This window comes from Oxyura jamaicensis, chromosome 1 (genome assembly GCF_011077185.1).
Source record: "Oxyura jamaicensis isolate SHBP4307 breed ruddy duck chromosome 1, BPBGC_Ojam_1.0, whole genome shotgun sequence".
NCBI lineage: Eukaryota > Metazoa > Chordata > Aves > Anseriformes > Anatidae > Oxyura > Oxyura jamaicensis.
The window spans coordinates 82,923,007-82,949,046 of record NC_048893.1 but is presented as its reverse complement, the minus strand read 5'-3'; the positions used below and the strand labels follow the sequence as shown (position 1 = coordinate 82,949,046).

The 26,040-nt window shown below is 37.3% G+C and overlaps 1 protein-coding gene across 10 annotated transcripts in view; it reads left to right on the top strand.

The window, feature by feature from the left end:
- STXBP5L (syntaxin binding protein 5 like) overlaps window positions 1–26,040 on the top strand; it is a 202,619-nt gene that overhangs the window by 11,545 nt on the left and 165,034 nt on the right. For all 10 annotated transcript variants that reach the window (XM_035314746.1, XM_035314751.1, XM_035314754.1 and 7 more), the window contains one exon: window positions 4,020–4,117. In XM_035314746.1, the coding sequence (XP_035170637.1) occupies window positions 4,020–4,117 (98 nt within the window). The remainder of the gene's footprint in view (window positions 1–4,019; window positions 4,118–26,040) is intronic.

Here is a 26,040-nt window from a genome sequence, read left to right as displayed (position 1 = left end):
GTTATTGGGAGGCTTTTAGAAAACAGATATGTCCATTCATATCCCTTTTATTTGCATGCATCCTGACAGCTTCATGGAATTACAGAAAACTAGTTAGCCAGGACTTCCCATTGTAGAAACTCTGCTACCTTCTGCAGACCATCTTCATACATGTGCTCCATGATCACAGAATCACAGAATCATCTAGGTTAGAAGAGACCTCCAAGATCACCTAGTCCAATCTCTGAACTAACACTAACAAGTCCTCCACTAAACCATATCATAGCTCTATGTCTATTTTACCATCTTGCAAGGGGTAGAAATCAGCCTTCCCAGTAGGTAGCTCAAGTTCTTTTTGCAGATAGCTTTTCCCATGTGTCTGTTTCTTACTTTTATTTGCAAAGAGACACAGAGCAAAAGAACTATCTACAGGTATCTTTATCTGAAAATAAAAAAATAGTTCATTGTTAGAACAACCTGTGAACATGCTTAGATGCCTTGGCTCCTAGTGCCATGGTAAGAACTAAATGGAATCCAAGTTACACACCATGTGAAAAATTGCACTGGATGCTATATATTACTACTGGTGAGACTTCCATTTTTCAGCTACTGAAAAACATTGTGATATCTTAGACAGAATGGGACTGTTGTTACATTCTGTGCAGCATATTAAAATGTTCATTGGTAGGATACTGGCAAGTCCAAATAATCAATTTCTTGTATTCATCTAGGTAAAATGGTTATATAAAGGTTACTTTAATGATATGTACGTACAACTCACTGTAAGAGTATTTGCTTGAAGTGATTTTCATCACATTTAAAATAGCATAACAGAACTAAATGAGGATTTATGCCAAAATCATAGCTGCATTTGTAATTGTTCTGTTTGAAATAAAAAGTTTCAAATATCGCATATAAACTGCATGTCCTAGGGAGTGCAGACTACCTCTAGAGACAGCATGCCAGAAAAGGAGACATAAAAGAAAGCGGGATAATGTGGAGAAAAGCAGTCCTGGCTCCATCTGCTGTCTGCTTTTTCTCTCCCTTATTCTGGCACCTTCTTTTTTAGGATAGTTAAGGATGGTTAAGGTCCTATGCTCATGAGAATATGGACTGATACTTTAGGTTACTTTTTCTTTTTTTGTCTGCTATTGAGATAGTTTAATTTGGAGGAAAAAAGGGGGAAAAAAAAAAACTGAAAAAAAAAACCAAAAACACGAAACAACAAACCAACTACTTTTTTTGCATTTTCTATTCACCATTGCTAGTTTTGGTCAGTATTATTCCTACCTGACACAGCTCAGATGAAGTAGGAACATTTTTGTCACCCTAGGATCAAGTTAATTTTGTAACCTTCCCCTCTTCTTCATTTGTATTAGTAAGTGCTGTAAGGAAGTCCAGAAATAGTGCTAGAATTGTTGTTCATTCTTACACATACAGTTCACAGGAGTTCCGTCAATATGTAACAGAAGAATCTATTTTCTCATGTCAATTTTTCTTACAGTCTTTGGAAATAAAAGAGTTGTTGGACTAAGTATAAGGACGAGAGGCAGGGAGCCTGAAGTGCTACAGCTCATGCCTGTTCTTCTAGGCTTGATCTTTAGAATTGCCTCTGAGACTGCTCTAATTTGTGCCAAAATCTCAAGCGTAAAGGCATCTTTTTCCATCTTAACTGTGTACATTATAGCTTGGCTCTCCTTCCAAACTGTTTTTGTCCTTTATTTGGAGTTGTAATAAATATAAATATTTTACTTGAAAATTGTAATTTACTTGGAGGATCAATAGACTTCAGCAATATTTTTGTACTACAAATAGAAGAATTTTGCTTTCACAAGAACTTCCAGGTTGGAATAGGTATAAATAGTCAAATTTGAAAAATGGCTGCAAAATAGAAATAACACTTTTGAGTCCATCCCCAAGTTCAGGGATATTTACTGAGGTATGATTCTGAAAATATGTACATTGCTGTGCCTTTAGAGAGTAGATCTGCCTCAAAACAGGGCCCAGATGAAATTTCTTAATGAAAAGTCTGACTGTATGTAGAATGCAGAAATACTGAAAATACAAAAAAGATGTAAATGCATAAGCAAGAATTACAAATTTTGATCTTTACATTCTTAGATCTGAAAAGCAGTACTCTAAGCTCCAGTGAGAGCTAAGCATCAGAAAGGCTTATTTTGACTGGAATTGCTAGAAATTCAAACTTTGTTATAGAGAAGATTTTAAAAAATAGTAATAATTAAAATAAATCCTTTGTGGAATATGGTGGTTTTTTGTTGTTGGTTTTGGTTTTGGTTTTCTGCTAGGGAAGCATTTATTTGCAAGAGTACAGACATCTAAAATATAATAGAAAATTAATAATGCAGTTAGGCCAAACATTAGACACAGTGGAAAATACAATTCATAATCCCTGATGGTTTTGTGACATGAGAGGTAAAAGCATTTTTACAGTATGTAAGTCTAGTCACAGCTTATGTGTCAAATATGAAATTATGTATTCTGAGTAATTCTGCCCCTTGAGAAGATGAAAAGGTTAAACACACATACATACACACGCGCGTACATGCGCACACACATGTACAAAAACACAAAATAAACCAGATACAGAGTTGTGGAGATCTTTGATAAGTGTCTACATTAACATAAAATGAGTTATGATTCAACAGCTTACTGAGCTAGCATATGCTTTTAGATTTTTGCAGTCTAGAAACTAGTAATTAGTTTTTTTTAAAGACGTCCCTTACCAGCAATAATTAAGATATGAGATGAGTAAGGTTTCTCTTAAGGAAGTGTTTATTTGCTGAAAAACATACATTTGGTTGTTCCCAAACTACTTGTGAATATCAGTTCAAGTGTTTCCATCTGGAATGAAAGAAAACAGAGTTGGAGTGATACAGCTGTAGCAATCATCATCTGCCTTTTACTCAACAGGTCTGCAATTAAGGAATCCCTTTTGTAGAAGTTGTTCCATAGGGACTGCTGAATGCTTCAGCTGATATGGTTCATGAAAAAGATAATCTCAAGAAAGATAAAATATCTGAAAATATTAAATTCCATTCAGTCCAAAGCACTTCCTCTCCAATCCTAACCATATACTAATAAATAAATAAATAAATAAAATTTAAAAAAAAAAAAAAAAAGAAAAAGTGATATGTGTTACCCAATTTTAGGTAAACAATCACATCTATTAAAATTTGTTTGGTTGGTTTGGTACTATTTGTATTTGTATAGTTTAGTCAAGTTATTTTTAGTCTTTTTGTTACGTTGGACTTTTCCATCATGAGATTCTTCCTCCTAACAATCAGGCAAGTCATATCGATCATAACTTCCAGGTTAAGATAACTTAAAATATTATTTCAGGCAGTCTTCAAACTCAAGGATGCATAGCATCACACTTAGTTCATTTATTCCCCAAGGTATCTCTGAAAAATGAGAATTAAAAGCATAGTATTGTAAATAAAGATTAAGAAAGGTTGAGTAGTTCAGTGGTTCATTCTGAGAATATCTTCTCTGTTGTCTTTGTCTTTAAAATTGATATTAAGGATTTTTGCCTCATAGACTCAATTCAGTTTATTGGTTTATTGGATTTCTTCCCCTGGACATGTTCCACTTCTGTTCACTGTGGCTGTTCTGGTGAGGCTGAGGCTGTTTGTTGCAGTGTTTTAAAAGCATGTTACACGTCTTTTTTAAATCTACAGTTACAGCTGCCTTGCATACTGAGGTTGTCTTTCACTATACTATATAAGGAATATATACCAGTCGTATATAGGCATATGCTTTGCAATCTACTTTGTTACAGTAAAAACATATAAAATGTCCAAATAAAGAGCATGTCTAGAAATTGGCATGAGTGAAATTCACCTCTGTATTCAAAATAATGATATATTTTAATTAATACTGTTCTGGAAATGTATTGCAAATAATACAACATAAAGCAAAATATAGATTATCTTTCTGTACGTGTACAATAAAACATACATGCTTTTATTTTATTATTTGTGGTTGCATTTCATTCACTTTTTTTATTTGTTCTGTTTCAGACGGTTCGCCATGGTTTTCCTTATCTACCCACTGCCTTAGCTTTTGACCCAGTTCAGAAAATTCTGGCAATTGGAACGAGAACAGGAGCAATACGAATGTATCCTTTCATATTCATAATTTATATGATTTCTATGTATTTGTAATGCAGTGATGTGAATCATCTTTACATCTGCAAGCACTCAGGTAAGCTTGCAGTTTATGATGCTATGTTACATCTCATTTTGCTTTGCTATATGGACTGGAAAACGATGTGCTGTTGAGGAATTACCATTAGTTTCTGAAAGTGTCCAAAGGAAAAAAAATTGAATGAGTTCTTGGTGTATGGTTTTGGCATATTCCATTTAACATAAAGCAGAATTATTTCTTTGTTTTCAGCAAGTAAAAGTAGAGATTTTTTAGTGCGTAAAGGTAAACTACAATGTGGTGATAAGCAAGGTGTAAATGTTGTCCTAATAAATTCACTGCTGCAATGCAGCTAGCCAACTGGAGACACTCTAGATATCAATGTATGAGATATTGTTTAAACTCTTCTAATTGAATGGTGGGAAATTGGTGATTTTAGGGCACGATTCATTTCTTCCTGGAGGAGATGTTTCAAGTAAGTTGGATGAAACTGTTTAAAAGTGTCTGTTTCTCTTCATTAATTACAAAGGTACATTAGTGCCAGAACCTTACAGGTATTTTTATACTGCAGGAAGTTTAAGTTGGATGTCTACACAGAATAAATTGGATATAAATTGGAAATAACAACTTCGGTTATCGAAAGATAGGAGGAGAATATTTATATGTGATGTATTTCAAAATGTTTCTCTGAATAATTTTCTTAATTTGTCTTGGTTCAAATGCATTCCAATCTGGTAAAACTACATATGAAGTAAGAAAAAATAGAAGAAAGAATATTACAGGAAGGTTTAAGAGTTACAGGATGCAGAAGTAATAAACCAATACTTTGTACAACCTCTTGTAGATAAATAAATTCCAGGGTTGAAAGTAGGGGACAATGCTATATAAAATACCAAGCAAAGGCAGGTGACAATCTAAAAAAAAAAATTCCTCCTGGAGAACCAATCTGTGCCTCATGTAACATGACTGAAATTTTAATTTCCTCCATTTTTGGGTGCTCTTGTTCTGAATGGTTTGTGTTTACATAAGCCTCATTTTCTTTCCACAAGACTCAACAGAACCAGTTATGCAACAAGCTGTGCTTCAGATTCTACTCTTAATATATATCTGGATGAAGTAGATTGAATATATTCCATTCAACATAATTACAAAATAGAAAATCCCCTTCAATTTGTGTACTTCTGAGAAAGTGTAAGTCTAATAGTCATGTTTTCTTCTTTTGGAAGTTATGAAAGGTTAGAAAGCTGGAGCTTTTCTTCTGGAAGATTCATAGATGTGATGTTGTCTTCTATGAGTGGGGAGACTGGGAATTTCATAGGTAATGTAGGTACTGTAGGAAAAAGACCTTACAGAAGATTGACTCCCAGTCCCACCACTTCTTTCCATCTCAGCAACCTGGCTTGTGTAGGAGCAGAGCTGCTACTGGCTAAGCATCCTATACCTATGAAAAACCCTCAATAAAAATGCAGGTGCAGAGCCTGAATTAATACATTTTCATGCAGAAGTAAGTTAAACCTGCATGTCACTTGCCACAGGATTGGAACACATAGCAGAAAATAGACTGTATCCCTCACTTTGTATAAAACTCTATATAGATCATCTATGGAAATGGATTATTGAAGGGTCAGAGGAAGAAGGGAGAAGAATGTTTTTCAAAGTACCTTCTCCTTTAATCTCTCTTCTCCGGCTTTGCTAGTGAAAGCCTACTTCATTTATAGGAAAAATTTCTAGGACTTGAATCAAACAAAGGCATCAAAATTATCAGATAATGTGATTTTTTTGAGTGATATGTCATCTCATAACATAAATGCCTCTCAGCTTGGGCACACAGAGCCTTGTTTGCTTAATTGAGTCGATGGAGCAATGCTTTGAAGACAGCATGTGCCATAAAAAGAATTACTTATTTATTCATTTTAACTGAGGCTTCTCAACTTGGCTCTCAAAGGTTCACAGAACATACTATATAAAAGCCTCTTCGTGGACTAATAACTTTGTCTTTGTACGCAGCAATGAACAGTGATCAGTGAAACAGGGCCTGGGACCACACACTGAACAAGACTCATTTAAGCCAATCATGTTGCAGCCATTTGTAATTGTTGAAGTCAGGCAATAAGATTCAAGCCAAGATGTAAAGGTTTAGTATTACTTATGAAAACACATTTTTTAATGGATTTTCTTAAAATAAGCTAAAAACTGTATAGATTTTTATGGTTCTCTGTTTCCACAGTATCCTGTAATAGTAGTTATTAATAGAGCAACACAATTTCATTCTGCAATGAATGTGTTACATAACAGAATGAAAGAATTTGTTCCACACATTCATCATTTTCTGGTGGTGAAGCTGGTGCTTCTAACCAGTATTGTGGAGAGCATAAAAGGACAAACTGGTTAGCATCAGAGAAATGCATTCATTTAATTATTTATTTATTAGCAACAAAAAGTCACAGATTGGATCAAACTCTGTTGTGCTGGGCAACACAAAGGCATAGCAAGTTTATGTTTAGTATTCATGTAACAATATAGAATAAGTTTTCCTGTGACCAGTGCAGGTCATGTAATGGTATGGTTGCTTCCCTGTCTTTCCAAAAGGCTCACAAAGTACTGGGCTGTCTACTGGTCACAAGTTAACAAATCTCAAAGGATAAGCTCTTTCCAAAGAAAATGAAGCATGTACTTCAGTGTTGAGAATAAAGGTTTAACATCACTGCTTCGGGTGATCATTTCAAATGATCCAGCAGCACAACTGAAATTGACTATTCTAAATTGGCCTGAAATAGAGGATATTATTCATAAATTTCCATTACAGTACAGAGATAAATGAAAATTCATTGTGGAATGAGAGTCAATTTGCCTTCTCCTAGATTTCTTTTGAGGCTGCTTTAGATGTAACAGAAATAGTTCTATAGCAATGGGAATTGCTGTTGCTATGCTCTAGTGATCCTAGCAGTCTCTGTGGGATTCTCAAAGAACTTCAGAAAACAATGTAGCTTCTACCTGCATCACTGTCTGCTGGGTGCTGTATCTGCACAGGAGAGCTGTGCTCCTTCCCCAGAATGAGTGCACTGCAAATCTCTGATGAAAGAGTGTCTTCCTGTTACCAACATGGGGTACTGAAACCTGCAAACAAAGGGCAAAACACCCATTCTAGAAACAATTGCTTTATCATCTGGTCATCCTTCTCATTCATCCTATACACAGAAAATTGTATTTCTCCTCTAAGGACAATTCTTTCCCTCTTAGAAGCCTGTTCTCAGCACCCGTACTTGGATCATTGCTCAGATCATGTCTTGTTGCCACTTTGTCTGGGCTATCCTTGCTTCAGGCAAACATGTTCAGATGACGAAGGGCAATGAAATTGACTTCCTTTTCTTATTCTCTCCATGTAATTCTCTGCTCCTAGTCTGGAGAACCTTCTGACATTACACACAACAAAAGAAAGCATGCAGTCTCTAATTACTATCAGAGATTGTATATCACCATACAAGGGGGAAAGAAATTATGAAACTTGGTCAGACTGAAGTCTCTTCCTCATTTCAGGGGAAAAGAAGACTAGGGTTTTGTCACATCCTCTATCTGAATAAAATCAGTGTTGTTAGCAACGATTATTCCAAGAGCAGACAGACATGTAGAAGTGGTGTGTTGCTATCAGGTTTAAGGATACATATTTCCATATTGTCAGTAATCCAGCTCACAAACTCTTGCAAAAATTCATTATAGGTACTTTACAGAGTCACTGGATCTTTTGCCTTTGACTTCTTCCATCATATCAAAGATGTGCTTAGCCAGTATATCCTCCTACTTCAGGCATATGAGCATCTACATATTATTATACTGAGTCACTGATTATTGGTGGTCAGCTGCAGTAACAAATTCTGAAAGATACTATTCCATAGCTGTTACCATCTTTGCATATTAAGAAATGATGGAAAGTTTAAATCCAGTGCAAAGAAAACTACTGGGTCTGGAGTGGCCTCCACCCCATTAAAAGCTTATCCATCATCATACCAGCTTAAATTAATAATACATCTTTGGACATATCTTTAATCTTATCTATTGTTATCAATAATACACATTCTTTAGATTGAAAGGCTTCGTGTTGTCATGGATGGTGCCATGGGGCAATGAAATCTTGATTTTCATTGTTTGTTGCTTGAGCAAAAAAGCAAGCCATCTACAACCTGTGCGAGGCCTTTCTAAAAGGTGTAACAGCTTGCCATATTATCGTGTCACCAGACAATACAGTAGATGTTTTATTCCTAAGCAAAGAAAATTATTCCAACTCACTAACACATGAAAGTGGAGTTTCTGCTCTGCCACAAGCTTTCGCTTAGCTGCACAGTCCTGATGCTTTCCTTGTTCTGACTCCAGTGCTCCGCAGATCTTTCCAAAAGCACTCCAGTTCACTAACCTGGTGAAATACTTTTTCAGTTTTGCTGTATTACTTATCTGATAGATTGTTAACTGAATTAATGGTGCTTACTTCTTGTGCTTGTCAGAGTGATACATAAGGAGGCTGGAAGGAGCGCATAGTTGGGACTGGACAGGAAGAGAGATGGAGGAGAGACAGAAAATTAGGCACTAAAGAGCAGGTCCTTAAATTGAATCATCTTACCTTATGAAATTACTTTCCAGATATTCAACTGTGACAGAAAGCAGTTGTCTCTGAACTTTGCCACAAAATGTAGAAATAGCCTTTCGATTTTGAGTGGTATGAAAGATGGCCTACTTTTCGGTCATATTAAAAAACTCTTTGTGTGGATCCATTTGCAAATCAGAACAAAATTCTGTAGGCTTTTCTCAACAGAGATTCTGCTTTTGGACCATATTGGGAATAATTTTTGTAGCCTATTTTGTGTGTTTCTTCCTGTGCTTTGATAGCAGGGGTATTTTTGGAATGTCAAATATGGTACAGCAATACTTATTTTAATAGGTACATCTTTTGAAAAATAAAACACAGCTTTAAGGCTATCTCAGTTTTTTCCACGAAATAGCCCATAGTCATATATCTGACTCCGGAGTTCCTATCCTAATTAAAGGGGAAGGTGAAATCTAAACCTAAGATAGCTCTACTGAAGAGCATGGATATTCAGCAGCTGATGTACACAGAGAGACCGTGTTAGGGGGAAGTACAACTGGGGATGTTTGTGAGCTCTGGAGAAAATCAAAGAGCACAAATTAAATCATCACCTTTGGAGTTCTGAGGAGACATGGAATTTTACAGTAGTTAAAGGAAGCATGATAAAGAATGCTTGATGTCAGGTTGGACATCAGGATGGATATATTTAAAGAAAGCAATATAGTGTAAAGTGATGGTCTGTGAGAACAGTGGCATAACATCTAAATATAAAGTGTGGCAGGTTTACTCTCCCTAAAACTGCTGTCTCTTAATCTAAACAAGGCTTCACTAGATCTTCATCCTTAAAATAAGCTGTCTTCCATGCTGTTTACTCTGTGATTTATTGCACAGATGGAATGGGGGAAGGGCAGACAAGATCATAAAACTAAAGTTCTGGTGTTTGATTTGGAAGAATCATTGATGCATTTCATCTTTATCTCATTGTGGAATATATTTGGGATTTTTCCCATGTGCTTGAGTGACTCAGGAACACAAACCTCACTGAGTCAGTACTCCTAACATAAGTTTTTCTGAAAATCCCACTGGTAATCAATACATACATATGTGTATTTTTATATGCATGAATACCTAAATGGGTTATTAGAGAAATTAATTTAATGTCAATCTACAAGAACAAAAAAGTATAAAATATATAAAAATATTCAAATTGATTTGTATGATTGTATCTGACAGACCCAGAATTTAGGGAATTTTAAATCTGTTCTGAGATTATTAAATATCTGTCTGTGTGTGCACTCATATGTGTGTACATATTAGGCCTCTGAATATATGTTTATATTTGGGGCCATTGGTGTCCCAGGTCTGTTTCATGCATTATAAGTAAACAGGTTAAATATGTTACAGTTAAATGTATTGGGCTTACTGCACTTTCAATTGATGTTTATCCAGGAGGAAAAAAAAAAAAAAAAAAAGTCTGACATCTGCAAACAAATGTACTAAAAAAATAGATTTTAATGTATTGGGAGATGCACATAAAATTGGCACACAGGTGGATGGATCTGGCAGGATTTTGATCAGAGCTGATGACTGCATTTAAGATCACTATCTGAAAAAAAATACTTTGTGTGTTTGTTTCAACAATTTTATTGAGTTTATTAATAATAAAAAAACTTACCATGTTGCTGAAATGCTGCCTAGTGGTGATAGGCAACTTTCTGAGAGAACTGGTATGTCTTAATTAGATTCTGGACAATCTATAGAGGTTTTCATCTTTTCCTCCCCTTTTTTTGTTCAAAACTTTAATCAACGGAAATGTTGTCATGCATAGGAAGTAATGCACATCAATCTGCTCTCCCTTCCAACTGCTAATTATCTTTTTAGAAATATATTCACGACCTAAATTTGGCAAACATCATTAAAATACAGAAATTTGAAGTCAACCTATGCATTTAGTTATTTATCCTGTCTTTATTATTATTATTATTTATTTATTTATTTTTAATCTAGGGAATAATTTTGGTGGCATTCTCCAAGTAGTTTAGGAAAACTACTATCTAGCAAAACAGCAAACCCTAAGCATATAGGTACATGCATATACTGGGATTCTTTTTTTTGTGCTGTGAAAAAAAAGACCCATTTCTGTCTTAGGTATAGAGGTCTGAGAAATGAGGAGATGGACAGACTATGATCTCATTCAGGAGAGGAGGAGGGAAAGGTTTCCTTGATGAGGTTATGGCAAACTCAGTACCTCTTTCCCTAACCATGACCTACTTCACTCTACTTCTCATCATCATCACATTTCTATTCCTCAGCCCTGACTCCTTCCTTTACTTAGTGGAACAGCAAGCAAGCAACATAATCTCAATCTCCACCTTTCTTCTGACCTGTGCAAAGCAGCATCTGAATTACATATTTTTCTAAGGAAGTTGTTCAAGTCAAGAACTAAGACGTTTCCTGAGTGTTGCACATGTAGCATTCAAAGCCAAACATGAGTATAGAAGGAATAACCAAAAAAGAGCATCATTGGAGAAACCAATCTTGTCCAAAAGAGCTTGTGGATCAAGAGCTATTAGAAAGTGAATGGTTGAAGCAGGCAAGTCTTAGGAGGCATCGAAGAACGTGACCGTGGCATCAGTATCATCATCCGAAGGAAGTGCAGGGAGGGAAAATGTGGCAACTTGTTCCTTTTTAGTTTTGGTGTTAAAGAGGTCAAAGACAGTTTAGAATTTTGCATGTAGAAGTCACCACCACTTAAGCACATTTCTTCCAACCCTCACAGTCCCCTTCTGGACACAAAGTAAATTCATTTGCAGAATTTGGGAGTTAGTGCTGAAAAAAACTAGGCCTCACTATTCCTGTCTAAAGGAAAGGCTGTCCTGAGTCTTTGCAGAGAGCACCTATGATTTAGAGGGACATAAGGCTTTGCACTAAGTCAAGCACTTTTGACTTACCCCTATGTGTCTTAAGGGGCAGCCAAACCAGGAATGGGCTCCATCATTGTCAGGGCCTATTCTCAAGACCCAGCAGCATGGAGGTATGCAGCTTCTGTTGTGAATAAAATGGATAGGATAGGATAGGATAGGATAGGATAGGATAGGATAGGATAGGATAGGATAGGATAGGATAGGATAGGATAGGATAGTTCAGTTGGAAGGGATCTTTAGAGATCGTGTAGTCCAACTGCCTGACCACTTCAGGACTAACCAGAAGTTAAAACATGTTGCTGAGAGAATTATCCAAATGCCTCTTGAACACTGGCAGCCATAGGGCATCAACCACCTCTCCAGGAAGCCAGCTCCAGTGTTTGACCACCCTCATGGGAAAGGAATTTTCCCTAACGTCCAGTTGGACCCTGCCCTGGCACAGTGTTGTATTGTTCCCATGCATCCCATCATCGGTGACAGGAGCAGAGGCCGGCACCTCCTCTGCACTTCCCCTCCTCAGGGAGTTGCAGAGAGCTGTGAGGTCACCTCTCAGGCTCCTTTTCTCCAGATGGGGCAACCCAGGTGTCCTCAGCCTCTTCTCACAGGACATGTGTCCAGCCCTTTTACTAGTTTTGTTCCCCTCCTTTGGACACATTCAAGTACATTTGCACCCGTTTTATATTGTGGAGCCCAGAACTGCACACAATATCCAAGGTGAGGCTGTACCAATGCTGGATGTTATGGGAGCTTTGACCATTTTTTGACCTTTTTTGACCAGCTGGCTATGCTGTGTTTAATGTACCCCAAAATTGGTTTGCCCTCTTGGCTGCCAGGGGACACTTGCTGACTCATGTTGAACCTGCCGTTAGCCAGCATCACCAGTTGTGATATATAGGCACCCAAACACTAATAAAGATTCTGTCCCTGATGTAATGAAGGCATTATTCTCCATCAGATCATAGGCCAGAATTAATATTAATATTAACTGTTGATATTCTTATATGTCTACACTGGTGGACCTCTAAGGCTTGCATAACATGAGATGGTAGTTCATGAGTTTTAGGTAGTTACAGCAGGGCTGAGCAGTACTTCAGAATTGTAGATTCAATGAACTGGCTAAGGCTGGGATGGTTTTGTTGGTGTGTCCTACTGTTACTATTTGAAAGGAGATAGTTTGAAGGATTGTATCTGAGGCATTCTATCATCATTGGTGCACTTACTCATTGCAAACTGCTTACTAATTAAAAATTCAGAGTTGGAGCTGCAAGGCTCCATGGAGTGACTGACACTCTTGAAAACACACATGGACTTCTAAATAAGTGGAAGGTGAAGTCATGGTATTAACTTAGAGCAGAGGGCCTCTGTGATTCTGCTCCTCAACTGAAAGTTTTGTATCGACTCTTGGTCATTCCACATCCAGAGGAAAATGCTGCCCCACAAATCTGAGCTTATGTTTTTAGGACCAGAACCTCCAGTCAGTCATACACAAAGCAATCTTTGAAGCAAAGACTCACTAAATATCATTCTGCCTATCTGTTTTTGATAGAAAAAGAGCCCCAGGTAAATGTGTTCATTAAAATGTACTGCCAACATAGTTTCTGCAGATGCAGGATTAAATTGCATTGCCCTTTTCTGGCACCTCACAGGGCACATTGTCCAAACTTGGACTAGGGACTCAGGCTAGGAAACAGTGTTGCCACACAGAGATGGTACAAATGGGAACAATAAAATTAGAAATAAGAAAGACCATATCTGAGCACTGGTGGTGTATGCAATCACACACCTGCAGAATGTGAACTTTCGGATTTTTGCTCTATCTCCACTATGTATGGGAATGTAAATTATGACAGTGTCAAGCTTCCTGGATTGTGCCCTGTGTCATTACAATAATGTCCTCAGCACCTCTTCTGATTTTTTGTTGATATGCAAAGACCAGTCCAATAAAATCATTCATAATAACTACTTTAAAGACTAAATATAAAAGAAAAAATAAATGACACTTATTTTAAGATTGTTGTGTCTGCTATTGTGCTAACATCATACCAAAATACATACAAGTAAAGGAGGACTCAGGAAGCCACCTTTCAGTTACACTGGGTTTTGATAAAATTCAGAAAAGTCCCTTCCTTTATAGTCCTTCTTCTTCCGGGCATGTTTGCTTTATAGGCATATTTCATTAGGTATTACATCGCAGATTTGTCAAGTAGAGTCTTTCTTTGATAGTGTCTTGTGGTGGTTGACCTGGCCTGCAGCCAAGCAGCACACAGGCATTCACTCATTTCCCCCTAGTAGGACAGGGGACAGAATCAGAAAAGCAAAAGTGAGAAAACTTGTGGGTCAAGATGATAACAATTTAGTAAGTGAAGAAAAGCTATGTGCTCAAGCAAAGCAAAATAAGGAATCCATTCATGAATTCCCATCAGCAGGCAGATGTCCAACCACTTCCTGGTAAGCAGAGCCTCAGCACATTAATGGTTACTTGGCAAGATGAGTGCCATAACCACAAAAGTCTCTGGTTCATCCACATTTTTCTGAGCTGTCATTGTTGGGCACAATGTGGTTTTGTAATGGAATATCCTTTTGGTAGGTTTGGGTCAGCTGCCCCAGCTGTGTTCCCAGCTTCTGGTGCACTCCAGCCAGCTCCCAAGAGAGCTCAGCAGAAAAAGGAAACCTTGATGCTGTCCAAGCAGTGCTCCCCAGTTGTAAAAATCTGGCATGAAAGCAACAGAGTTTTAGTCATAAATCGAAACACAACACCAGAGAGGCTGCCATGAGGAAAATATACTCCATCCCAACTAATTTCAGTGTACTTCTCAAAAATTCTTCAGTCCCATTTATTTGAATATGTATGGTTTTCAAGTAATGATGACTGGAAATCTAGTGGTATTAGTATGCTGTCATTGCAAAACTGAGTAAGATTTTACAGTCTTCTCTCTAATTATTGATAATAATTGTGATTTCTAGTGAACAATCTCTGGGATTTTTTCATCTTGCTGAGTAGATATTAAGTCTGGGTATGTTTGTGTATCACTATTCAAAATTTGTTCTAAAAAGTTCACAGAACGTAAGCAGGACATAACAGAATTTAATTGTTTTGTATTATGGTTAATTTTTCTGTGTGTTTTTGTTTGGTTGGTTTTGGTTTTGTTTCTGTGATTGCACCAAGAAAGCTTAATCACACAATGCACTGCTAGATTTTAAGCAGTTACAGAAGGTACATTTTAAATATTAAGGCTTGTAGGAGAGTTGGAGTTTCTGTTTTGTTATTTAGCTGTATTTTCTACAATGCAAAATTGATAGCTCTATGACATTTTATTTACATATTTCAAACATGTCAGTAAATAAATTCAGATTGGCTGAATTATGCAGCCTATATGATACAAACTGATCTCAAATGCACTGTGCTTTTACTGTGAGATCAGAAACTCTTCAATGAATAAATGGGATGTGTGGTAGAAGTTTACTAACATTTGAGTAGTAGGCATGCACATGAATAATTTTACTCAACTGCACAGTCTCTTGGAAGTCTATGATTAGAAGTTGCAACCTAGTCTTTTTTTTTTTTTTTTCCTAATTATTCACACGATTTAAGTTCACAGCTTCAAGTAATTTCTTGATCTCAGATGTATTTAGATGTTTGCCCCACTTCTACTTAGATTATAACAACAGTACTTCGTTGTTCACAGCAGTTCTATTAATCTTAATTTGTAGAGTTTGAGAAATCTCACTTTAAGATAAATGCTTAGAGCTAAGGAGTGGCTAACACAAACTTTATCTGTTGAGGAACTTACTTAAATATATTTGGCTATATATTAGGCTAGGAAGACCCTATATTCCTTATACAGACCTCATACATTCTCTAGTCAGTAGATTATTTGCATAGCTTTAATGCCAGTTCATTTTATCTTATTAGGCAAATTCATGAGAGGGACATCATTTTGGAATGCGAGAATGTAGTCTCTTAGGTAAAAATTAAATGAAAACTTATGTTTGATTTTGGCCATTTTTAAATAGAAAAGGAAGTGCTAGAGTGAAGAGTTTAGATGCCATTTGTGAAACCAAGTAGGCAAGGTGATGTTTATTACCTATAGTGTATTGATAAGAGGATCCTGGAAGGTAAGAGTTGACTGCAGGGTGATGCAGAGAGGAGATTCTTTACATACGTGTTATGTCCTCTTAATGGAGAATCCAGTACATAAATAGGGCATAAGTAGCATTATCTGTGTTTTTTATTTTATTTTATTTTATTTTATTTTATTTTATTTTTTCTTTTTTTCTGTTCTTTGAGAGGTATCCAAATGGCATGAATTGAACAACTAATCTTCTAATAAACTGTAAGTTGTACATTTTTTCCTCAATATTTTAAAGCCAAAATGATTTGACAAATTGACATGATGGTTTCACATTTTCATTTTGTACTTTTCTTCCTTGTCCTCTCTGCAAGGTTTAAGCTCTCTCCCTTTACTTATTCATTAAGTCTGCAGAGTATTTCTTTGCATTATGCTAAATGGTATAGACTGCTTGTCTGTTCTCTTTCAGTTTACTGAGGGTTGTTAATCTTCTTCCCATTTAAGGTGTGAGAGATTTTGTTTATTTACTCCCTGAAGGAACTGAGTCATCCAATTTGTGCATGAGATAGTCTTGTTGAGAAATCATGCATGCACTTGAGAGATATTAGTATATGCTCCCAGTGATAACATCTGATTACATGGAGAATTCCAAAAGTTAAGGGGTGGGAAATTTATAAAACTAATGTATAGCCACAACAGCACATGTGTTAAGATCTGACCCAGTACATTGCTTTATTCACAAGAACAACCCAATTGAATTCTGTAACATTAAACACTTCACTGGAGTGCCTAAGCAAGATTTAGGTAGAATTCAAGCATCTGAAATTGAAACTGAACTTCTGAACATCTCTGCTCATTTTTCTATCCTGAGAAATGCCCATCCTCTTCAGACGATCTAAATGTTGTTTTTGTAGACACTCACAAGTGTCTTACTTTTATAAGGGTCAGGTGGCTCAGTATTCGATAGAGCATTAACGTGATTAATCACCTAGACAATTCTCCAGCAATATCTGTTGAAGGATAAGAGTCAGCAGACCCTCTCAGAGTAAGTGTACAAGATCAGACGGAACATCAAATGCAGGGATGGATGCTACATCTTCGCATTTGTGCTCATCCTGTATCCACTAGTATTTAAACTAGTGGATAAACTTACTTAAACTAGTAAGTTTAAATACTGACTTGAGATAGGAGAGTCTCACATCAATTTTCTCACTGAAGACTTTTAACCTACATATCCCATTATACACAAGAACATTTTTCCTACCAGATCATGTATTCACAGAATCACAGAATTGTAGGGTTGGAAGGGACTTCCAGAGATCATCGGGTCCAACCCCCTTGCCAAAGCAGGTTCCCTAGAGCAGGTTGCCCAGGTAGGCGTCCAGACAGGTCTTGAGTATCTCCAGAGAAGGAGACTCCACAACCTCCCTGGGCAGCCTGTTTCAGTGCTCCGTCACCCTCACTGTGAAGAAGTTCTTTCTCATGTTGTTGCGGAACTTCCTGTGCTCCATTTTGTGGCCATTGCCCCTTGTCCTGTCCCCACAGACCACTGAAGAGAGGTTGGCCATATCCCTTTGTCTCCCACACCTCAGGTATTTATAAACATTGATCAGATCCCCTCACAGTCTTCTTAAGGCTGAACAGACCCAGGTCGCTCAGCCTTTCCTCATAGTGGAGATGCTCTACACCCTGTATCATCTTTGTGGCCCTCCACTGGACTCTTTCCAGGAGACCCCTGTCTTTTTCGTACTGGGGAGCCCAGAACTGGATACAGTACTCCAGATGAGGTCTGACCAGGGCAGAGTAGAAGGGGAGGATCACCTCCCTTGACCTGCTGGCCACGTTCCTTTTTATGCACGCTAGGATCCCATTGGACTTCTTGGCCACCAGGGCACACTGCTGGCTCATGGTCAACCTGTCGTCCACCAGGACCCCCAGGTCCTTCTCCACAGAGCTCCTCTCCAGCAGGTCATCCCCCAGCCTGTACTGATACATGCAGTTGTTCCTTCCCAGATGCAGGGGTGTACACTTGCACTTGTTAAACCTCATTTAGTTTCTTCCTGCCCATCTCTCCAGACTGTCCAGGTCTTGCTGAATGGCAGCACAGCCTTCTGGTGTGTTGGCCACTCCTCCCAGCTTTGTATCATCAGCGTACTTGCTGAGGGTGGACACTATTCCCTCATCAAGGTCATTGATGAAGATGTTGAACAAGACCTGACCCAGCACTGACCCCTGGGGAACACTGCTAGTCACAGGTCTCCAACCAGACTCTGTGCCACTGATCACCACCCTCTAAGCTCGGCCAGTCAGCCAGTTCTAACCCACCTTACTGTCCACTCATCTATCCCACACTTTCTCAGCTTTGCTAGCAGAATGTCATGGGAGACAGTATCAAAAGCCTTGCTGATGTCAAGGTAGATGACATCCACTGCTGTCCCCACATCTACCCAGCTGGTGATGTCATCATAGTAGGCAACAAGGTTGGTTGAGCACAATTTCTCCTTGGTGAAGTCCATGCTGACTACTCCTCATAACCTTCTTCTCTTCCAACTGTTTGGAGAGGGCCTCCAGAACAAGCTGTTCCATCACCTTTCCAGGGACAGAGGTGAGACTGACTGGCTTGTAGTTTCCCGGATCCTCCTTCTTGCCCTTTTTGAAGACTGGAGTGACACTGGCAATCCTCCAGTCTTCAGGCACCTCTCCTGTTCTCCAAGACCTGTCAAAGATGATAGAGAGAGGTCTTCCTGTGAGGTATTTTTCACAAAGTGAAAAGCAAGTGTAACCATGTCTTTATAGGTTAATGACTTAGTCAAATACTTTAAAGGAGGATTCTTGTATTCTAGTCTGTGTGCACAGACTGTTTATAAATTTTATTTTAAACAGTTTTTGAATACAATAATTATAACTTCTGAAGTTATTTTCATTGTTGTAGATCATGTTATCCTAGCGAGACAGAATGAATATCTAATTTATTATAACTTCATGTGTTTGTTTCATACTTGTTTTTTTGTAAAATAATACCTTACACTGGAAGATCAAATGACATCCAATAGATCTGGTAGTGCCAAAGCTACCTGTCTGGGCCCATGTCTCTTGTTTTTAGTGAATGCAGTTGTTTTGCATTAACAAATCATTGGATAGTATGCACAGATTATGGTAGGAGCTGGAACACAAAACTTCCCTTCCTCAGGTGAAAACCTGCTAGCCACGATCTCATTTTTCCTGTCTCTTAATGAGTTTTGCCTTCTCCCCCATACCTGCACATCCTACGCTTCTGAACTGAAGGAGTCAGGAGTTACTGTATTTCCAAGGATACAATTGGGACATTATCCTAGGAGATATATTTGTTATCATTTTTAGTGCAAATTAGAATTGTAACCACAGTCCAATATAGAAATGGCTTTAACGTCAGTCAATTATGCAAAGCAAATTTAAACACCATTTTATCCTCTGACACATGTACTTTTAAGAACTCAAGATCAAATGTTGTGATAGAGTCACTTCTGTGTGCTCATAGCACTTTTATTTTGAGCAGAATAACTGTTCATTTTTGTTTCCTTATTATTTTTAGATGCAAGAAATTCTGAACTGTTAATAGGGGCAGATTCCTCATGCTTTGTAAGTACGCTTTGTCATTCAAACAAGAAAGTGTTTGTTGGACAGAGACACCTGCAGACTTAGAGCTGGCTAAACAGAATCTTTGGAGATAAATATTTTCATTTTTGGCAAGACCTGAGACTTGCCTTTTCACGTCCTTTGCCCTTTAATAAATAGAGCTTCTAAAATGATTTCTGCTATTTATATATGTAAAATGGAAAAGCATCTACCAGTGTCAGGAAGTCTTACAAATTGTAATATCACAATTCTATTTTTCTGAGCTGTAGAAAAAAAGAAGTCCTTAAATATATTCATGACAGTGATGAACACTTACAAACATAAAGAACAGTGGCTAAGTAAGGATGTGCTGTCCTCCAAATATTTCACATATTTAATGTTTCACCTATGTGACCATTGGCTCCTAAATTTATTTGGTCTTTAGCAAGTATATTCCACTTCTGGCCTCTTTGATACACTGTTGGCATCATAATCATAATTATGGATTAGCAGATCAAGACTGTACATGCAAACGCAACTCTTGCAGTTGATAATCTTTCTGAATTCTTGGCTTTAAAGTCTTCACCATTCTTTAATATACAGTCTTTAGCGCTTCTTTAACAATTCAGTGTGATCATATAGTAAATAATTCTCTCAAAACTGGAATTAGTTTTGCATTAGTGTAAGAATCATAACTTATTTTCTTGATTTACATACACTTAAAATATGAGTGTAAATATTGAATTAATCTTTATGTAAAACACAGCTGAATTTCAGAAAAGTCGATAACATAAAGATCCTCTCAAAATCTGAATTAGAAATAGCCAAATCTATTAAAATCATGAGTTTATTTGTCCTTTCATTGGTAGCTTTGCATTCCTAATTAAATCTGTAGTTTCTTATCATCCTGCTTACAAGATATACATATATATATATATCAGTGGGATCAAGTGCACCCTCAGCAAGTTTTCAGATGACACCAAGCTGAATGGTGCAGTTGATACAACAGAAGGAAGGGATGCCATCCAAAGGGACCTGAACAAGCTTGAGAATTGGGCCCATGTGAACCTGATGAGGTGCAACATGTCCAAGTTCAAGGTGCTCCAACTGGGTCGTGGCAATCCCTGACATGAGTACAGACTGGGTGGAGAACTCATTGAGAACAGCCAGCAGAGAAGTACTTGGGAGTTCTGGTGGATGAAAAGCTCAACATTACCCAGCAGTGTGTGATTGTAGCCCAGAAGACAGCAACTGTATCCTGGGCTGCATCAACAGAGGAATGTTAAGCAGGTTGAGGGAGGTGATTGTCCCCCCAGGGCCCTTGTGAGGCCTTACCTGGAGTGCTATGTCCAGGTCCGGGGCCCCCAGCACAAGAAGGGTGTGAGTTTGTTAGAGGGGGTCTAGAGGAGGGCCACAGAGATGATCAGAGGGCTAGAGCTCCTCTCCTATGAAGAATGGCTGAGAGAGCTGGGGATGTTCAGCCTGAAGTGAAGGCTTTAGGTAGACCTTATGACATCCTTTCAGTACTTAAAGGAGGCTTAACAAAAAGATGGAGAGCAACAGTTTATTCAGGTAGATAATGCTAGGATGAGGGGGAATGGTTTTAAACTAAAAGAGGGGAGATTTAGATTAGGTGTTAGGATGAAATTCTTCACTCAGAGGGTGGTGAGGCACTGGAACAGTTTGCCCAGAGAAGCTGTGGATGCCCCATCCCTGGAAGTGTTCAAGGTCACATTGGATGGGGCTTGGAGCAACCTGATCTAGTGGGAGGTGTCCCTGCCCATGGCAGGGGGGTTGGAACTAGATGATCTTTAAGATCCCTTCCAACTTTCTCTTCTTACTTAATAGGGAGTAGGAAGAACTAATAGTTTCTATAGTTATATATAATCATATAGCAATGATTAGAAAGGAAAGTCTGACTTTTTAGGTGATCAAAGACTTAGGTAATTCAGTTTTACCTGCCTTTGCTGCTGATTTTGAAATGAGTAAGTAGCTTGCATGATACTAAAGAAAGCTTACCTAAACTAAATAGTTTGAAAATTTGACACTAAGGATTTTCAAGCTGCTTAAAGAACAGACTTGTGAGAGCATCTTCTATTAAAAAAATAATAATTGAACGTCTTTTGATTCTCACACATAAATTTTCATAAATGCTTATTTAAAAATTTTCTTTTTCCTTGACAAATTTCAAGACCAACTACAATACTATCAAGTGTTATTTAGGTGTTTTTATACTGTCCATGGAAATGAAGCTGTCTTTTTTTAAGTTTTAGTCAATCTTTGGTTATATAATCATAGTACATATGCCCTGGAGCCTTGTTGTCACTGTTCATTGCAATTATTATTCAGACATGGTTGTGGAACTTTAGGCAGGATATTTTTAACAACAGAATCTTACAAAGTTAACTTTTAGAGAGAAATTGAGCTGTGAATCTTCAAGTCAGATTGAAGCTTATAGGCACATAGGCTCCCCCATGGGATCTTTTATTGCAGCAGTTGTATTCATCAACAATTTGTATAACATTAGATATAGGGCTTTACAGTTCTATCCTGCTGTTATTTCAGATTCTCTTAATGTGCATAAGCAATTATACGTATTTTTTCTTCTAATGACAGATTACTTCGCATTTGTAAACAGCGTGCATAGATCTTGGTCTTTCACTACATTTGTGTAGGTCTGTTTACAGTTCCTTAATAAACTTGCTGAACCAAATGACCTTATCACATATTTAGTTCTTCAGGCCTTGTGCAGATTTACAAATAAATCAGACAGTACCAGATCTACACTGGAATATTGTGACTTCCAACTAAGTGCCCTTGCTTTTGGTGACTGTCTTCAGAATGTCAAAATCACTACCAAACTTGGACCATGCTCCCCTATCTCCTACACATTTTGGAAGTGCTTTTCAGTTTCTTGAAGATCCTACTAGGAATTTTTGAAGACTGTTGAAATTCAGGTTTTTCAGGTTGTTGACATAATCATTTTCTCCTACTCAAGCTGTTGAGGAATTTTCTCTTATTCTATGTCTCTACAGTTTCCTCATTTTCTCTGTGTAAGGACTATTTGCAGCCTTTTGAAAACTGTAGAAATGATTGTTCATTTTCATGATTTCTTACAAGGCCAAGCAGTACCAAGAGACCAGTGTCTTATTACCTTTTTTTGGAGGACTTACTGTTTGTTTATAGAGAATAATGGTTAGACTAAATTCTATATTGCTGTGTTTTGCTTTGTTGTTTTTTTTTTTTCAGAAAAAGTTTGCAAGGTGCCACTGTAAGATTTACAGGTTTGTAACTTTCCAGATAATTTCAAGTAGCTTTTAAATGTATATGTTATCATCCATACAGTTTTCTTTTCCTTTATTTATTTATTTATTTATTGCTGGAGTCCATTCTGCTTCATTCCTATGATCCTTCCAAAGCACTGTTTATTTATCATCTAAATTTAATAGTAATTTATTTAGAACACTGTCTGTTGGTTTCTGAACCTATATTTCTGATAATCTGATCAGAATTTTTGTTAGTATTACCTAACAACAACAACAAAAAAAAGGGCATAAGGGATTCTTCACCAACACACTCTGTTAAAAGCTGAATCAAAGCAATAAGCAATAATAATAATAATAATAATAATAATAAGTTTCCTTCAGGCCTCAGTAACCCAGGAGACTCATCAGGTTTTGTCGTTTTTATTGCTTTGCAAGCTTCTAATTTCTAGTGTGATTGAAACATTTCACTTTTTTTCTTTCTTTTAGCCCTTTTAATATTCTGGATTCTAGTGTAAATCTAGAGCAATGGTACTGAGTTGAATGTGGTTATTCCACATGGATGTTGTACTTTTTACCTCCACGTAGTTTGACTGCATTTTCCCCTAGGTTTTGTTCTCCTAATTAAAATAAAATGTTTGAAAAAGAACATATATTTGCTTTTCATGATAATGGGTAAAGAGTTGTATTTAAAATTTGTTTTGCATAAAGACATTTCAGCTGTTAGCCCAACTTCTGTTCTTAAAATCATAAAATCTCCATTATAAATATTTTCTCCCACCTTCTGCAGGAAAAAATGGCATTCATATTGTTTTCATCATGTTTAACAGGAAGCACAGACCTGACTTCACATTAATTCTCACTTCCAGGAACTTGAAAACTAAGAGATATATTTTATTAACCAATGCTGGTGGGTATAACAGCATTAACAGCATGCTAAATGTAGGGAAGTCTGTAGTTCTGCTGGATCTCTCTTTTTTTTTTTTTTTTTTTTTTTTTTTTTTAAAAAAAAGGATGTTTAAACACTCTTGAGAAGCATCACATGTAAAGAATGACAGAATTGATTAGTTTTTAAGATCTTCATTTTGCATTTGCAGCTTTGCACTGACTTTCAAATAGTTCTAAATCATTGTTTTATAATCCGGGCAGTTATGAGTGAAAACTGGAAAAAGAGATGCTATAGAATGGGGAAAAGCAGTATGTCTTAGCAAAACCCTTAATCACTAAGTATTACAGTGATTAAAACGAGAAGCAGTAGAGCTATTCCAGTTTTATTGGTGAGGAAATAGAGGCATTGAGCGGTGAAGTGATTTGACTTAGTCTCTAATGAGAGATGGGTAAAGAATATAGGTTCTTCCATTTTTAGGATGGAACTTCAGCCGCAGCTGTTTCAAAGGCATTTAGCCTGAAAGTTTGTAAGCATGCTTCTGATGGTACTCTTACATGTTACCTTACAGATCATAAGGAATTCAGGACTGATTCTCTTAGTCTTTCACCTTGCTCTGCTATGAGAGCAGCCTAACAGTGTGATGTGTGAATACATCTTGTACCTTATTTTCTCCATATACTTTACTGTTGCTGAGGCTTAATCCATAGGTTTTTGGTAATATATTAAAATCATTAGATAGACTATGTAGCTTAAGTGGAAATTGTTCTCAGAGTCAGATTTTAGGCACTCTGATCAGATATACGGGCATTTTTTTAATGTTCTGCGACATACAGAAATGCTGTATGAAATCCCAGGATGTATAGATTCAGTGCACACATTCTTCAAATGTCAGAGGAGATTGCAAAAATGTCATTGCCCAAATGTGCATAACTGTGTGTTATTTTAGTTCCTATGTGAAGTGAGGAAAAAGGAGGAAACAGCGTACAACAAAGAGAAAAGAAAGCAAGATATTTCTGGCAGTTGTACACTTCCAGATTGCATTTGCTTTTCGGGGGAGGGTCTAGGAAAACGCTGTGTAATGTGGCCACCTGTCAGGAAAATTACCACCTGTCTCCAGTCTTGATCTTAGGTTTTATTTTGGAATGTTAAAAGAGCAGAAAAATAGTGTTATCACTCTATGTGAAAACAGTTATTGATGCGATCATTTTTAATAGAGTTACAAATATTTTTTTTTTTACCTGGTAACAAAAGACTGAATAAATTGTTTGTACCGTGTATCAGAATATCAAAGTCCCAGATAGAACTGGCCCTTGAAATGTTAGTTTTTAGGTTATATAGCCACGCATATTAAAAACCTCTGTTTAAATTTCTCATTTATCTTAGTACCATTCCTTTCATTTCAGCCATTGTGGGAAATTTTAATCAATGTTGCTTATGTGTTCATAAGCAACTATCAACCTTATCATCCTATCCATACTGTAGAATCTCTTGTTTGTTTCTTACCATCTTTCCCCCAAGGAAGCAATGGGAAGCTGCTAGGTTCTCCTTTGCCACTTCTCCCCTGCTTTTTATCTCTGAAGGATGACCACAGAACATTCATCAAAGTTGTAAACGCATATTTGAAAGCCTCAGCCTCCAGTAGCACATTGCTACTACTACCATCTCCAGTCTAGAGTCCTCAAACTACTGAGTGTGAATCACATCTTAAATGACAACCTTTCACAGGCAAGTCCTCCTCCTCTTGCTTGTCTCCAGCTCTGTATTGTCACTATTTTCAGTCACTTGGGCAACCTCCCCTGACACTAATAAAATAAAAATAAAAATAAAAAACAAAAATAGTTCCTGCTGGACTGGAAGCCTCAAGTTGTCTCTCTGGCCATTTGTCTGAGCCCTAACAAGGGAAGATAACCAGGAGGGAAAGAAGCAGAGACATCATCATCTCAGTGTGAGGACACAGAATTTCCAAAGACTGCTTTTGTAGAATACTCTCCTGCTATTACAGGAAGTCTAATGTTCAATTCCAGCATCTTCACAGTAGTAATTCTCCTTGTAATGTGGTATTTTTGCTCGTGCACAAATCTGCAGCTACTTCACTGCATCCTCTCAGTATAACCACATTAAAGCTATCTTAGTAAATCCAAGAGTCCTTTACTCACTCCAACCTGCCTAATACTCCTCTGCATGTTATCATGCTTTTGCACATCTCTCAGCTCTTACAATTGCCTTTCATTCTACAGTGTCCCAGAAGTTCTCAGTATTCCCAGTGACACTTTTGTTCATATACGAGGGATGTAGGGTTTTAGACAGAACTGTGATTTTCCTTTGCTGCTCTTTGCAGCAGGATATATACGTCTATATATATACAGTGATGTTTGTAGCTGTACACATAGTATTTGCAATTACACAAAACAACTCACTGAATAATTTGTATTAAATACAGAACTTGAAGACTTGGCAGACTTGATTTTTGTAGGTCCCTTCCAACTGAACTCCTCTTCTCTTCTCTTCTCTTCTCTTCTCTTCTCTTCTCTTCTCTTCTCTTCTCTTCTCTTCTCTTCTCTTCTCTTCTCTTCTCTTCTCT